Source organism: Dermacentor andersoni, chromosome 7 (assembly GCF_023375885.2).
Source record: "Dermacentor andersoni chromosome 7, qqDerAnde1_hic_scaffold, whole genome shotgun sequence".
NCBI classification, from domain to species: Eukaryota; Metazoa; Arthropoda; class Arachnida; order Ixodida; family Ixodidae; genus Dermacentor; species Dermacentor andersoni.
The window spans coordinates 50,205,066-50,218,488 of NC_092820.1; the positions used below are offsets into that span (position 1 = coordinate 50,205,066).

General features: G+C 46.6%; 1 protein-coding gene across 1 annotated transcript in view; it reads left to right on the top strand.

Annotated features, from left to right (window-relative positions):
• Positions 1-13,423, top strand: part of LOC140219564 (venom metalloproteinase antarease-like TserMP_B) — a 129,407-nt gene that overhangs the window by 41,844 nt on the left and 74,140 nt on the right. Inside the window, exons 3-5 of the mRNA XM_072289451.1 lie at positions 11,243-11,308; positions 11,836-11,981; positions 12,071-12,108. Coding sequence (XP_072145552.1) covers positions 11,243-11,308; positions 11,836-11,981; positions 12,071-12,108 — 250 coding nt within the window. The remainder of the gene's footprint in view (positions 1-11,242; positions 11,309-11,835; positions 11,982-12,070; positions 12,109-13,423) is intronic.

The window sequence follows — 13,423 nt, forward strand, 5'->3', positions numbered from 1 at the left end:
TGTTAAGAGAGTGAGTGTAATAGAGGGGTTGAATATTATTATGCAGACGAGAAAGATAATCATAAATAATCGGCACGGGAACAGAAGTTCAGGATCGCCAGTCTGCCTCTAGAGTCTGTTAAGGAGTACGCGTACCTAGCTCAATTACTCACAGGGAAGGCTCATTATGCGAAGGAAATTCATATAAGGGTAAAAATTAGTTGGAGTACATACAGCAGACATAGTCAGCTTCTGACTGGACGCTTACCATTATCATTGAAAAGGAAGGTGTACAATCTGCATTTTACCAGCGGTGACACATGGGGCAGAAACGCGGAGACTGACAAAGAAGTTTTAGAACAAGTTAAGGACGGCGCAGAGAGCGATGAAACGAAGAATGCTAGGCATAACGCTAAGAGATAGGTAGAGATCGGTTTCTATCAGAGAGGAAAGGGGAATAGCCGACATTCTAATTGACACTAAGAGAACAAATGGAGCTGGGCAGGTCATGTAATGCGTAGATAAAATATCCGGAGGGCAATTAGGCTTACAGAGTGGGTTCCAAAAAAGTGATGTGGCAGTCGAGGATGGCAGAAGACTAGGTGGGGCGATGAAATTACCAATTTCACGGGCACTAGTTGGGATCGGTTGGTGCCGGACAGGGGTAATTGGAGATAGCAGGGACAGGTCTTTGTCCTGCAGTGGACATAAAATAGGCTGATGATGATAATAATAATGCTGCTGCTGTTCTATCTATCTATCTATCTATCTATCTATCTATCTATCTATCTATCTATCTATCTATCTATCTATCTATCTATCTATCTATCTATCTATCTATCTATCTATCTATATTTGAATTTATGATTGCACCAAGCCGTTTCCCCGCCTAAGTGGATCACTGGGTAGCTCATGGTCGAATGGCTAGCACGTCAGGCTGCTGTGCTCAGGGAATAGGGTTAGAAGCAAACACTCGTAACAACTTGGCCGACTGAGTATGTAGCGATTAGCGCATATTTACTGGCCGTGAAATAACATTTCACGTCGACATGGGTCACTGTAGATGTGAGACTGGGTAGGTGCCGCTGATGGAAGAAACTCACTGACGCCCGCAAGGAGCTTTGGGTGTGTTCCATTCAGTGTGGGTACATGCCAGTATTGTGTGGTGCTCTTCAATTTACGCGATTAACACCACCTAGGGGAAATAGGTATGTGTCACTTGGAATATATCCCTCTACAAGGAGAGAAACGTCCCTTAAGTTTCTTGTATGATGAGCGGTATTGAAATACGTCAGAAGGTTTCCGCAAGGACAGAAACCTGGCACATTAGCAGGCAGCGCCCTAACTAAAGTAGGTATCTGACGCTTTTCGATGAATCTGTCTCCAGAATGAATCACTGAGTTTGCGCCACTTTGCGTGTGGCAAGCGAGTGAGCCGAGTTGGCCAGGCACTGACGTGCTACGCTTCTGGTATCGGAGGGCACGCGGCGAGTTCTCGGAACTGCCACGAGGTGGCGCTGTGCGTCAAGAAAGGAGAGCGAGAGAGGAGCCTGGTTGCCGCATGACACGTTTCTCCGCCTCAGCCACTTACCGTCTCGCCATGCATTTCACAGGCCATGCGCAGCCTTTGCTGTGGCCCTGGCTCTCGATGGCTTTGAGTTTTCTTTGGGAATCATGAAATAGGGGTCCTGGGGAATTACACACTTTACAAAATTTGTTTCGACGGAGGCAATACGTTGAGTCCCGATACTGATTCAATGCTAATGCAATACCATCGAAGGCCATCGCGAGAGGGGTTCTGCCGATACTTTTTTTTTATTTCGTCCGATTGATAATACCCTCTCATATTGACAAAAAATTTACAGAATTTGCAATGTACTTAAAATTCTGTAGGAGCGCATACGAAAAGCACGCCGATATCATCACCGGCAGTGTACCGCTATTGTCAGAAAGAACGCCAGTGTACATATTTTCATTTTGTCTGCACTAGTATATTTAGAGGTTAAAAAATCTGAAGTTTAAGAAAAAAAATTGAGAACCACGCAAGCCAGATGGAAGGAAACATGTCTGACGTTATCTCAGCAGCAGGAAGACACCGGTTTGAATTAGAGAGCAAACTTTCAAATGGGATATTCAAGTTTACGTTAGGAATTAAGAGAAAATTATGCACGGTCAACGCAATGTCTCCATCTAAGGAGCCAGAAAGTACTGTTATGCTTAGATTTTTGGCAAGGCCCCGCAGTCAAGTGGAAGCTTCCATGCAGTGCCCATTTAGGGTGCATTTGCGTGACCTTGCCGGGAACACAGAAACCGTGGGTTGAAAATAATGTGTTTGATTGTTTAACCAAAGCTATGTCGCCAAACATACAAGTGGTACGCATTCTGCGGTGCGTGTAAACAAATTATTTGCAGAAGTTCTATGTATACTATGCACAGGGTTTCCAGGGTCCACTCTAGAAGATGCACGTCTGAAGCGACGTACGCACTGGAGAGGGCAATGCAATGGCGTGCAAGAATTAGGCACCCTCGCACGGGTCTCTCCTTCTCTTCATGCAAAAGAACACGCCGCATGCTGGCAGGACGGTCAAATGGGCCAATGCGTGTGCCAGTACAAGAGCTCCATCTCTGCGGCATCCAACGCGTGAACAATGGTCGAGCCTATTGCACACTAATTGAGTGCCGTGGTGGCAAAGTGGCTTAGAAGTGTGTCGCATTCAGTATGCTTTAAAATATTCACCATTGTCATTTACAAGAAAATAAGGGCAACTCTTTTGTTCTATCAAACAAGAGAACAGGCTTCCTTTGGGAAGGGGTCTACTATACTGGATCACATTCATGCAATCAATCAGGTCATTGACAAACCAGAGGAGTACAACCGACATTTATATGCCTTAATTAAGGTATCGCAAGGCATTTCATTTAGCAAAAGTACCAGCGATCATGGGGGATTCCAGTTACCTTACATAATTTAGAATGGTGAGCAAAATGGGAACACAGTAAAAGCGGGCTCCCGTTTTACCAAGTTCTCATTTTCCTCATGGTCTTGAATTTCCATCTCCCGCCTTCCTCTTGTTTTCCCTCAAATGATTTTGTACCTTAGTGATAAAAGTTCAAGAAGAGGTTGAACATTGCCATTCTGAAGACAAACATAAAGTTCAATAGCCTGGAAGAGAACAAAAATTCATGATCACAGTGAACCTGTAGAATCTTTGCAAGAGTCCGTCGCGACGGCGATCCACTTATTTTCGGATGCTGACGTCGGAATAGGTCTCAACAAGGCCATCCCAATGTGCTGAAATGGGCGGCGAAGAGACTCGATCGGCTGTAGTAAACCCGCTGGCCTTATCGGTTGTGTCTTGCATAGCTTACAGTGTCGGCATATCTTGATGTAACGGGCGACGTCGTCGGTCAGGCGAGGCAAATGATACTTTTCCTGTATCCTCGAGAGCGTCGGGGAGAATTAGAGGCGCCCAGTGGTCGGATCGTCATGTAGGGCGTGCAGCCCTTCTAGGCGCAGCACTGAGGGAGCAAGAACGTAAGTTGCGCGGACTGGTGAGAAGTTCTTTACGAGTAGGTTGTTTTGAAGCAAGAACGAAGGCAATAGTCGTTAAATTCCCTTAGAAATACTTCGGTCTTCCAAATACTCGACGAGACTTTTTAGCTCCGGGTCTGCTCGTCGCTGTTCAGACAAGTGTTCCGCGCTTATTATTCCAAGGAAGGCGTCGTCATACTCGTCATTTTGCGGTGGCGGGTCTATGGGGGCGTGGGATAGGCAATCGGCATCAGGGTGTTTTCGTCCGGACTTGTAGGTCACTGTGATGTCATATTCTTGTAGTCAGAGGCTCCACCGCGCCAGCTGTCCTGAAAGGCTCTTTATATTCGCTAGCCAACACAACGCGTGATGGGCGCTGACAACTTTGAAGCTTGCCATATAGGTAAGGGCAGAATATTGCTGTAGCTCAAATGATGCCGAAGCACTCCTTCTCGCTCGTAGAATAATTGTCTTCCGCTTTCGACAGCGACCGGCCAGCGCAAGCTATCACCCGTTCAAGTCCGTCTTTCCTCTGGACTAGGACGACACCAAGGCATAGGCTACAGGCGTCAGTGTGGATTTCGGCATCGGCGTCCTTCGCTGAAGTGCGCAGGTACCGACGGGGACTGCATGCGTCTTTTGAGTTCTTGAAATGCCGTTGGCCTGCGACATTTCCTACTTTAACTCGACGTCACCTTTGGTTAGATGTGTGAGCTGCTCACCAATGCGTGAAAAGTCCTTGAAAAAGCGCATGTAGTAGGCAAACATTTCAAGGCGTATACGCATTTCCTTCATGTCTATGGGCTGCGCGAACTTTTGCTGCTCGGGGCGGACTTCAGATATGCTGATAACGTCCCCTGAGAACAGAAACTCATCTTAAGCGAAGCGGCACTTTTCCGGCTTCAGAGTGAGTCCTGATGACTTGGTGGCTTCTAGTACTGTCGCAAGCCGCCTAAGGTGAACATCCAAATTTCCGGCAATGACGACGACGTCATCCAAGTAAACAAGACAGGTCTGCCACTTCAATCCTGCTAAAATCATGTCCATCACGCTCTGGAACGCTGCAGACGCCAAGCACAATCCAAATGGCATATCCTTGAACTCATAGAGGCTGTCTCGCCTGATGAAGACGGTCTTTTCGCGATCGCTCTCGTCGACTTGTACTTGCCAGTAGTAAGACTTGAGGTCCATCGACGGCAAATATTTTGCATCGCAGAGCCCATTCAATGTGTCGTCTATCCGTGGGAGCGGGTATACGTCCTCCTTCGTGATCTTGTTCAGTCGACGATAATCGACGCATTTCGTCGACTTGTGCACTTATATCTTCGCATTCTCGCGTCGAAACTCGATAAGGGCTTTGGAAAAGTAGTCGAGCCTACTCTTAGGTTATTACGCGGTGCTTTCCAAAAGGTGTTCGTCGAATCCTTGATGACGTCGAAAAGCAGTCTTTGTATTGTCGCAAAAGACTTGAGTTGCTGCTGTTTACTCAGTACGAGACTTGGATTTATGTCGAAGTCTGATTCAAGAACTAGGGTCGTTAGCGAAGATGCGGCAAAATCCGAGAGGCCAAATGCATTGCTTGTTTGCACAGTTTCCTAGATTTGTACGATCGCCATGCCCTTGTTGATGTGCTTGAACTCCAGGCTGAAGTTTGTCAGCATCACTTTCACTTGATCTCCGTGCAGTTGAGCGATCCCTCTTGCGATGCAAATTTCACGGTCGAGCAGTAGAGGTTTGTCGCCCTCGATGACACTTTCTACGTCTCTAGTTGTTTCGCTGCCGATGGAAATGACGATGCTGGAGCGAGCCAGGATGCTGACTTGGTCCTCAAGTACACTAAAAGCACGCTGACGGGAAGGCCTCGTCGGTGTCGCTTGGTCTGTTGACACCGTTATCGACTTTGACCTCAGGTGATTGATGGCGCCGTGTTGGTTCAGTAAGTCCATGCCGTGAATTACTGCTCGTGAGCAATGTTGGAGGACAACGAACATTGCAGCGTGGGCAAGCTCATGAAGTGTAATTCATGTCATGCAGATTCCCGTCGGCGTTATGAGGTGTCATCCAGCTGTGCGAATTCGAGGGCCGTCCCATACAGTCCTGACTTTATTCGGCTTGGCTGCGAACAATCCACGGATGACGGAGTAGTCGGCTCCTATGCCCACTAAAGCTGTGACTGTGTGGCCATCGAGAAGCACGTCGAGGACGCTTGTTCTGTATCTTGCGTTGCAGTTAGGTCTTTGCATTGGATCACGGCTGCGTCGTGTTGACGTGTGGCTGGTACGTCGAGTCGTCAAGTCTTTTGTCGGCGCCTTCTTTGCATCCAAGCTTCGTCGGGTTGACGGCGTGACGTTGTTATGTCGTCGAGATGGTCACTTCAGTCTTCGTAGGCGGCAGAGGATTTTCGTCACTTCGACGAACAGCAACCGCACCTCCATCGGTTGCTGCTTTCAGATCTCATTATATGGGATGTCGGACCAGCCCCGGGCTGGGCCAGTGTATGGGTGACGCAGCGGTGACAGGTAGCAGCCTGGCGATGGCGGACGGGATGGTCGTCGAGGGCTGAATGGAGCAACGGCGATGTAGTCGGAAATATCACGAGGGCGCTCCGCAAGTTCTGAACGCGGCGCGTTGCCGGCGAATCCTCGTAGCTCCAAGTCGCGGTATAGGAATCGGCAGTATATTTGGTCGGCTTCTCCGCAGTCATATGAGAGTGGATGGTGGTCGCGGGCGCGCCAAATGTCCGTTTTCTTTGCGTAGCTGCGCTGGGCGACGGGTGGGCGTATTCGCGGCGGTGGAGGTGGACGACGGAATTGCGTAGGTTCAGGGCCCGGGCGTGGTCGTGTTCGTGGAGGGGGACCGTGACGGAGGGCGACGGCGGCGTAGGCCGTCGCTTCTCGCTGGGGCCGCGGTGATTGTGGTTGCACCTCAGGAACTCCAATTGATAACTGTACGCCTGTTTTGATGATGCCGGCAATTGAGGCCACTTGAGACTGCGACCTTGGAAAGAGCGCTTTCAGTTCGTCGCGAACGACCGCTCTGAAGGTCTCCCACAGGTCGTAGCTACCGAGGGCGTGAGCGTTGTTGTGGTTCGCGGTCAGCGGTCAGTGGTGATATTGCCTTGTGCGCATATCGAGCGTCGTGTCAATTGCTATGGCCTAGGAAATAAATTCGGCAACAGTTTTAGGCGGGTTGCGTAACAATCCCGCGAAGAGCTCCTGCAGTACCCCACGCATGGGGAACCGAATTTCTTTCTAGTCACGTATATCCCGTTTGGCATGGCGGAACAGCCGCTTCATCTCCTCAGAGAAAGTTGTAATGTTCTAGTTGTGTAGTTATTGTCGTGCTTCTAGCACAGCCTCGTCCCTTTCCTTGCGCACGACGCTCGCAATGAGCCGCGGAAAGCCGCTACCAGACAGGTCTCTTATTGTCAGGGTCGACTTCCGGTTCTCAAACTACGTTCTGGCGGCGTCTTCTGAGGCGAAGTATACATGTCGCAGCTTGTTGTCGGAGCCCCAGTTTCTGAATGTCGTGATTCGTTCGTAGGCATGCAGCCAGGTTTCTGGGTCTTCATTCGATGATCCATGGATGGCTGGTGGGCCCCGAAGTTGTTGTATCAGAATAGGGCACGCAAAGGCAGCCATTCGGGTTGTCTTGGCCACGGCTTCCTTTGTCATCTCAGGTAGAAATCCACGCTCCGGGGGCAGCTGTTGCAGTAGGCAGCTTGCTCGATGATGCGGGACGACGTTGGTGTGGTCATTGCGGTCGGGTTTGAGCCAAGGCTTCTCCGGGGCGTCCGGTACATGAACACACGAACAAACTAGCACCTCCACCAGATGTCATGTGATAGTGACGGTCGAGGTCACAGCAACAAATCTTTGACTGGCGAAACTTAACTTTATTGGGCGAACCTGCGCTCAGAAACACAGGCTACACACAAAGCTCAACAAAAGCGGCGAACACAGTCGGCAATAGTCGAAAACTTGATCAGCGGGTCAAACGCGTCAGCTTTTATACATGAGCCATCGAAGGCACCATAGCAATCGCTGGTGCCCGCGTGTCTTCTAGAAACTTCTACACAATTCGCGTCGCACATGCAATCAGATACGCAAGCCAGTATGACAACAGACAGCAAAAAGAACAATCGATAACATTCCAGAAACATTCGATAAATGTGCGCGCGTCCCGCGCTGAGCGATAACATTTGTTAGACGGTGAAAAGCGGTCCCCCGAGAAAGATATAGAAGTACATGAGTGAATATGTTGATTAATCTCTCTGTCGATTACCATCGTACTAACAAGTAACTCGTAAATATCCTTACCGAGAAGTGATCATGTCGTAGACTGCTTCCAAAGCACAGAGTTGTTTTCTTCTATCGACATTCACAGCGACCAACCTAAAACGGACTTTTTAACACCCGTGTGAACCATAAGCACTGCTGGCCTTCCTGCCGCTAACGAATTACTTCTGTTTCCAGCTGAAGGCGACATGGCTAACGAGCAGCACGTGAATGCCCGGATTAGGGCTTTTCTGCGCTTTGTTCCAAACCCGTCGACTCTTCCTCCACTTTCTCAGCCATTGCGTCATCAAGCTTCTCAATTGGAAATTCGCGATGGCCTTCTTTATCGCCGGAATCACCTCTCTGACGTTAGCAAGTGCTTGCTGCTCGTACCCCATCTTCGTGATGAAACATGTTCTGCCTTCCAAACTGATCCAAATATTGAACGTGCGGTTGTCTTCAAGACGGACACTGGGTTTCGCTTGAGGGTTTGTGGGCGTGGCATTTACACCCTTGTGTGCAAATACATTCGATCGTGCCCACAGTGCCAACGCCGCAAGGTTCCTGCTCAGCATCTCTCTTGACCACTCCAGCCAGTCCGGTGTGCTGCCAGGTCGTTCGATCGCACTAGCATGGCCGTGTATGGACCCCTTCCATGCACGGCTTCCGAAAACCACTGGGTAGTCGTCGCTGTGGCTACTTGACACGATACGCGGAACTCTCGATATAGCATTCTTCCTACTGAAAAACCTTATACTCCATCACGGCTCCTTATAAAAACCTTATACTCCATCATTCTACTCCATCACGGCTCACCTCGCGAAATCTTGAGCGATCTAGGACGTGCGTGCATCTCCGAAATTGTAAGCGCTCTCGCATAGTTCATCGCACCACCACCGCCTACCCCCTTTAAGTAATATTTTGAGGGAAAGTTTTACCCGCACCACGCGCCCCATGCTATCCAAATACGTCGCGTCTAATCATACTGATTGGGACTTTATTTTGTCATTCATCACGTACGCCTATAACATTGCACGGCAGGCGAACAGAAACTTTTTGCCATTCTTCCTCTTGTATTGCCGCGAACATTCGACTACACTCGACGCCATTCTTCCGCACAGACCCGACTCATCTGAATATGCGCCCATCTCAGAAGCCGCCCGACGCGCTGAGGAATGCCGTGAGCTCGCCCGTTCCCTTACAACCACCGATCAACGGCAACAAAAATCTCGACGTCACGAAGACCAACCACATTGACACTTTCTTCCAGATTCCCTTGTGTGGCTTCGGGTTCCAGCCGTTCCTGCTCGCTTCTCATCGAAGCACGTCTTCAAAATGAAGGACGCAGCCGTGTTGTAACGCAGACATCATCTGTGAACTATATCGTCGAGCCTGTCATGCCGCCTACGGACCAACGCTGTCGTGGTTGTGAAATCGCCCAAGCGCAGTGCCCGAAGCCGTATTGAGACCCTATAATGTCATGTTCACCGTGAGTTGCATAGTTGGCTCCTTCTACCGATGGGGATGATTGTTGTGAAGAGGAATGATCGTCGCTGAAAGGCATGAGCTCGAGGATACCTAGGCTGCACTGGTGGAAAAACGCCTCGAACTCCTCATGCTGCTCTCGCGTCAAGTGCTTTGCTCGCATTAGGATATATATATATATATATATATATATATATATATATATATATATATATATATATATATATATATATATATATATAGAGAGAGAGAGAGAGAGAGAGAGAGAGCTAATTTCCTCTGTGTTCTTGGTGTCACAGTCGGCTTCTAATGATATGACTAATAAAAATCGGGTCCTTAGGTTTCGTTTCTTCGCGTTCATTATATGCATAGAGGGTGTCCTTGCTATCATATACCAATATTTAAAAATATTCTTTATGCATATAATGAACGTGCAGAAAGGAAACCTAAGGACGCGATTTTTATTAGCAATATCATAAGAAGCCGACTGCGACACCAAGAACAACATAGAGGTAATTAGCTCTCTCTCTCTCCTGGTGTCACAGTCTGCTTCTTATGATATGACTAATAAAAATGGGGTCCTTAGGTTTGCTTTCTTCAAGCTCATTTATGCATAGAGGGTGTCCTGACTATCATACACCAATATTTAAAAATATTTCAAAAGCCACGTAGCTGGACAGAATCAAGATCATGTTGCTTGTCGTTGCTTGGAGGTACTCAGAGTACTTTTTGCATTCCGCCTAATTGCGTAATTTGTCCTAATTATTTATTCAACTTGTCAAATATTGTAATTAAATGAAAATTGTGAATGTCAAAACTGTAGAGCAAAACTAAATATTCCCGATAGAGATTTATTTTGCTCAATTTGTGCTTCAAAAGATGTTTTTCCGATCATGAAAGAAGCCCGGGAATAGACGCAAGCTGCTGGAGGGGCAACTCACGCGTCAATTCTGCGTCTATTTGTGGACTTCTTTCACGTTAGGAATACACTTTCATGTAGCACATATTGAGCAACAAGAAGCTTTATCGGGAATTTTTTTTGTCGCTCTACAATTTTCTCGTTGAAACTTTTCATCTAAGTATAATATTTGGGAAGTCAATTAAACAATTAACATGTAATACCTAATTAGGCAGGATGCTAAAAAATAATCTGAATATCTCCAAGCGACCGCAAACGACAATGCCTCAGTTCTGTCTAGCTACGTGGAATTAGGGTATTTTTATACCTTGGTGCATGACAGTTGGAACACCCAACATATATTGCGAGCCTGTGTCCATGTTAAGATTGAGGAGGAAAAGTATCGGACCAATGCGAGCGTTTGCTCGTGCCAGCTACAGCACAGGAGCAATTCCCCTGCAATAAATTTGTTATTGTAATCCAAAGTACAAGAAAAGGCAGTTTGATATTTATGATCCAAACTTAAGCATGTGCGTTGAACGATGATGAGCAAAAACCAAGCTAATCTGCTTAGCGAAGTCAACCTACAGAGCTTAAAGTGGTAATTAGTTTGTACGTCTTTCTTGTTCGAGTGGCTCCAAAGAAGGCAGAGCCACCTAATCTAAGGGCTCATCATGGGCCCGAATTCACCAATAAAAAGATGAACGACCATGCTGGAGGCGTCGTTTGTGAGTTTCTTAGTCGCGACAACGATGTCCGCCGTTAGTGCGTAGTCTACCACTTCGGAAAACTACCCAGCAGGTCTAGGGTACGCTGTTTGCTACCTTTCCACTAGCAAGACCAGAACTAAGAATGTGTCACTAATAATTTCGAGAACTTCAATAACTTGCTCATCAAAGAAAAATTACGATTACATATGAATAAAGTTTTTATTGGCTGGTACCCTTAGTTACCTGTAGCTTAATTGTGACCAGGCTATCGTGGTAGCGCTTTGTATTGTGGTTCACACTTAGTTACATCTTTTGTACAATTTAGTGAGATAACAGCGGCAATAAAACTACTCTGTGTGCAGGTATCAAGACGTTTGGAGCTTCTTGATGTGGGCCGTTTTGTGTTCTTGAGACACAGCTTTAATACGGTGAGTATGCACATCTGCAGCTAGCTAGACAACTCAGAGAATTGCACTAGAGCGCTCGTGACACTGAAAGCAGAGGTGTTTTCTTTTTAGTGTCTGGATAATTCTCACCCACAATACAGTTTTTGCATCAGTATTTCGTCGATCGCTCTAATGGTTCACAATGACAGCATATAATCAAGAGATATTGCATACATTTCAATTGAAACAATAGGAACAAATTTGCGCACACAAACACATGATTGACAGTTTTGCGTTGGTGCTCCCATCGGGAAGATCGCGTGTTGTCAAAGCAGTACATTGTTTCAGGAGGTTACAGCGGCATAAGGAACTGATCGAATTCATCCCCTGTGAAAAAAGTGTTGAGGAATTTCGCTTCACTAAATCATTGCTAATTTCGCGAAAATAAATTTTGCGACTCGAAATTTTTTATGTCTTTTCGCAATAAAAAGACAGCCACTGGTATTTCATCCGAGTTTTACAAATTTTCATAGCCGGGTAGGTTTCTTATTTTTTTTCTTCTTACACAGTTGTCAAAAGCTCACAGTGCAGAGGTTTTCCAAAAGGGTACAAAAACAGCCGGCATGAATGATATCTATAGGAATGTGAAATCAATGTTGCACCGACATTATGCAGCAGTCATACATGCGAAAGATATCGTCATTGTTGTGACAAAGTAAGTAGAACTCACTATTTATTTCCTGACTATTTCCTGATTTCTCGTAATATTTTATGCTAAACATCATTCAACCGTCTATATTACAGGCGATCCCTTACGTCTCCAGATGGCACTACAAACTCTGGCAAGTGTTGAAAAATTTTTCACGAAGAACAAATAGAATGAACTTCTTAGAACTTCTTAATCTCATCCACCCACCTAACTTTCTGCCGCCCCCTGCTACGCTTCCCTTCCCTTGGAATCCAGTGTGTAACCCTTAATGACCATCGGTTATCTTCCCTCCTCAATACATGTCCTGCCCTTGCCCATTTCTTTTTCTTGATTTCAACTCAGATGTCATTATGTCGTGTTGGTTCCCTCACCTAATCTGCTCTTTTCTTATCCCTTAATGTAACAGCCATCAGTATTTCCATAGCGCGCTGCGTCGCCCTTAATTTCAGTAGGACCCTTTTCGTGAGCCTCCACGTTTCGGCCCCATACGTGAGTACTGGTAAGACACAGATGTTATGCACTTTTCTCTTGAGGGATAATGGTAACCTGCTGTTCATCATCTGAGAATGCCTGCCAAACGTACCCCAGCCCATTCTTATTCTTCTGATTATTTCCGTCTCATGATCCGGATCGGCGGTCACTATCTGCCCTAAGTAGATGTATTCCCGTATCACTTCCAGTGCCTCGCTACCTATCGTGAACTGCAGTTTTCTTCCGAGACTGTTAAACATTACTTTAGTTTTCTGCAGATAAATGTTTTAGACCCACCCTTCTGGTTTGCCTCTCCAGGTCAGTGAGAATGCAGTGCAATTGGTCCCCTGAGTTACTAAGCAAGGCAATATCATCAGCGAATCGCACGTTACTAAGGTATTCTCCATTAACTGTTATGCCCAATTCTTCCCAATCCAAGTCTCTGAATACCTCCTGCAAATAAGCTGTGAATAGCATTGGAGAGATCGTATCTCCCTGGCTGACGCCTTTCTTTATTGGAATTTTGTTGCCTTCTTAATGAAGGACTACCGTGGCTGTGGAGTCGCTATAGATATATTTAAGTATTTGTTACGTAGGGCTCGTCTACACCCTGATTCCGTAATTCCTTCATGACTGCTGCGGTTTTACCTGAATCAAACGCTTTCTTGTAATCAATGAAAGCTGCATATAAGGGTTGGGTATATTCCGCACATTTCTCTATCACCTGATTAATAGTGTGATTATAGTCTATTGTTGAGTAACCTTTACGAAATCCAGCCTGGTCCTTTGGTTGACAGAAGTCTGAGGTGTTTCTGATTCCATCTGCGATTACCTTAGTAAATACTTTGTAGGCAACGGACAGTAAGCTGATCGGTCTATAATTTTTCAAGTCTTTGGCGTCCTATTTCTTATGGATTAGGATTATGTTGGCGTTCTTCCATAATTCCGGTACGCTCGAGGTTATGAGGCATTACGTA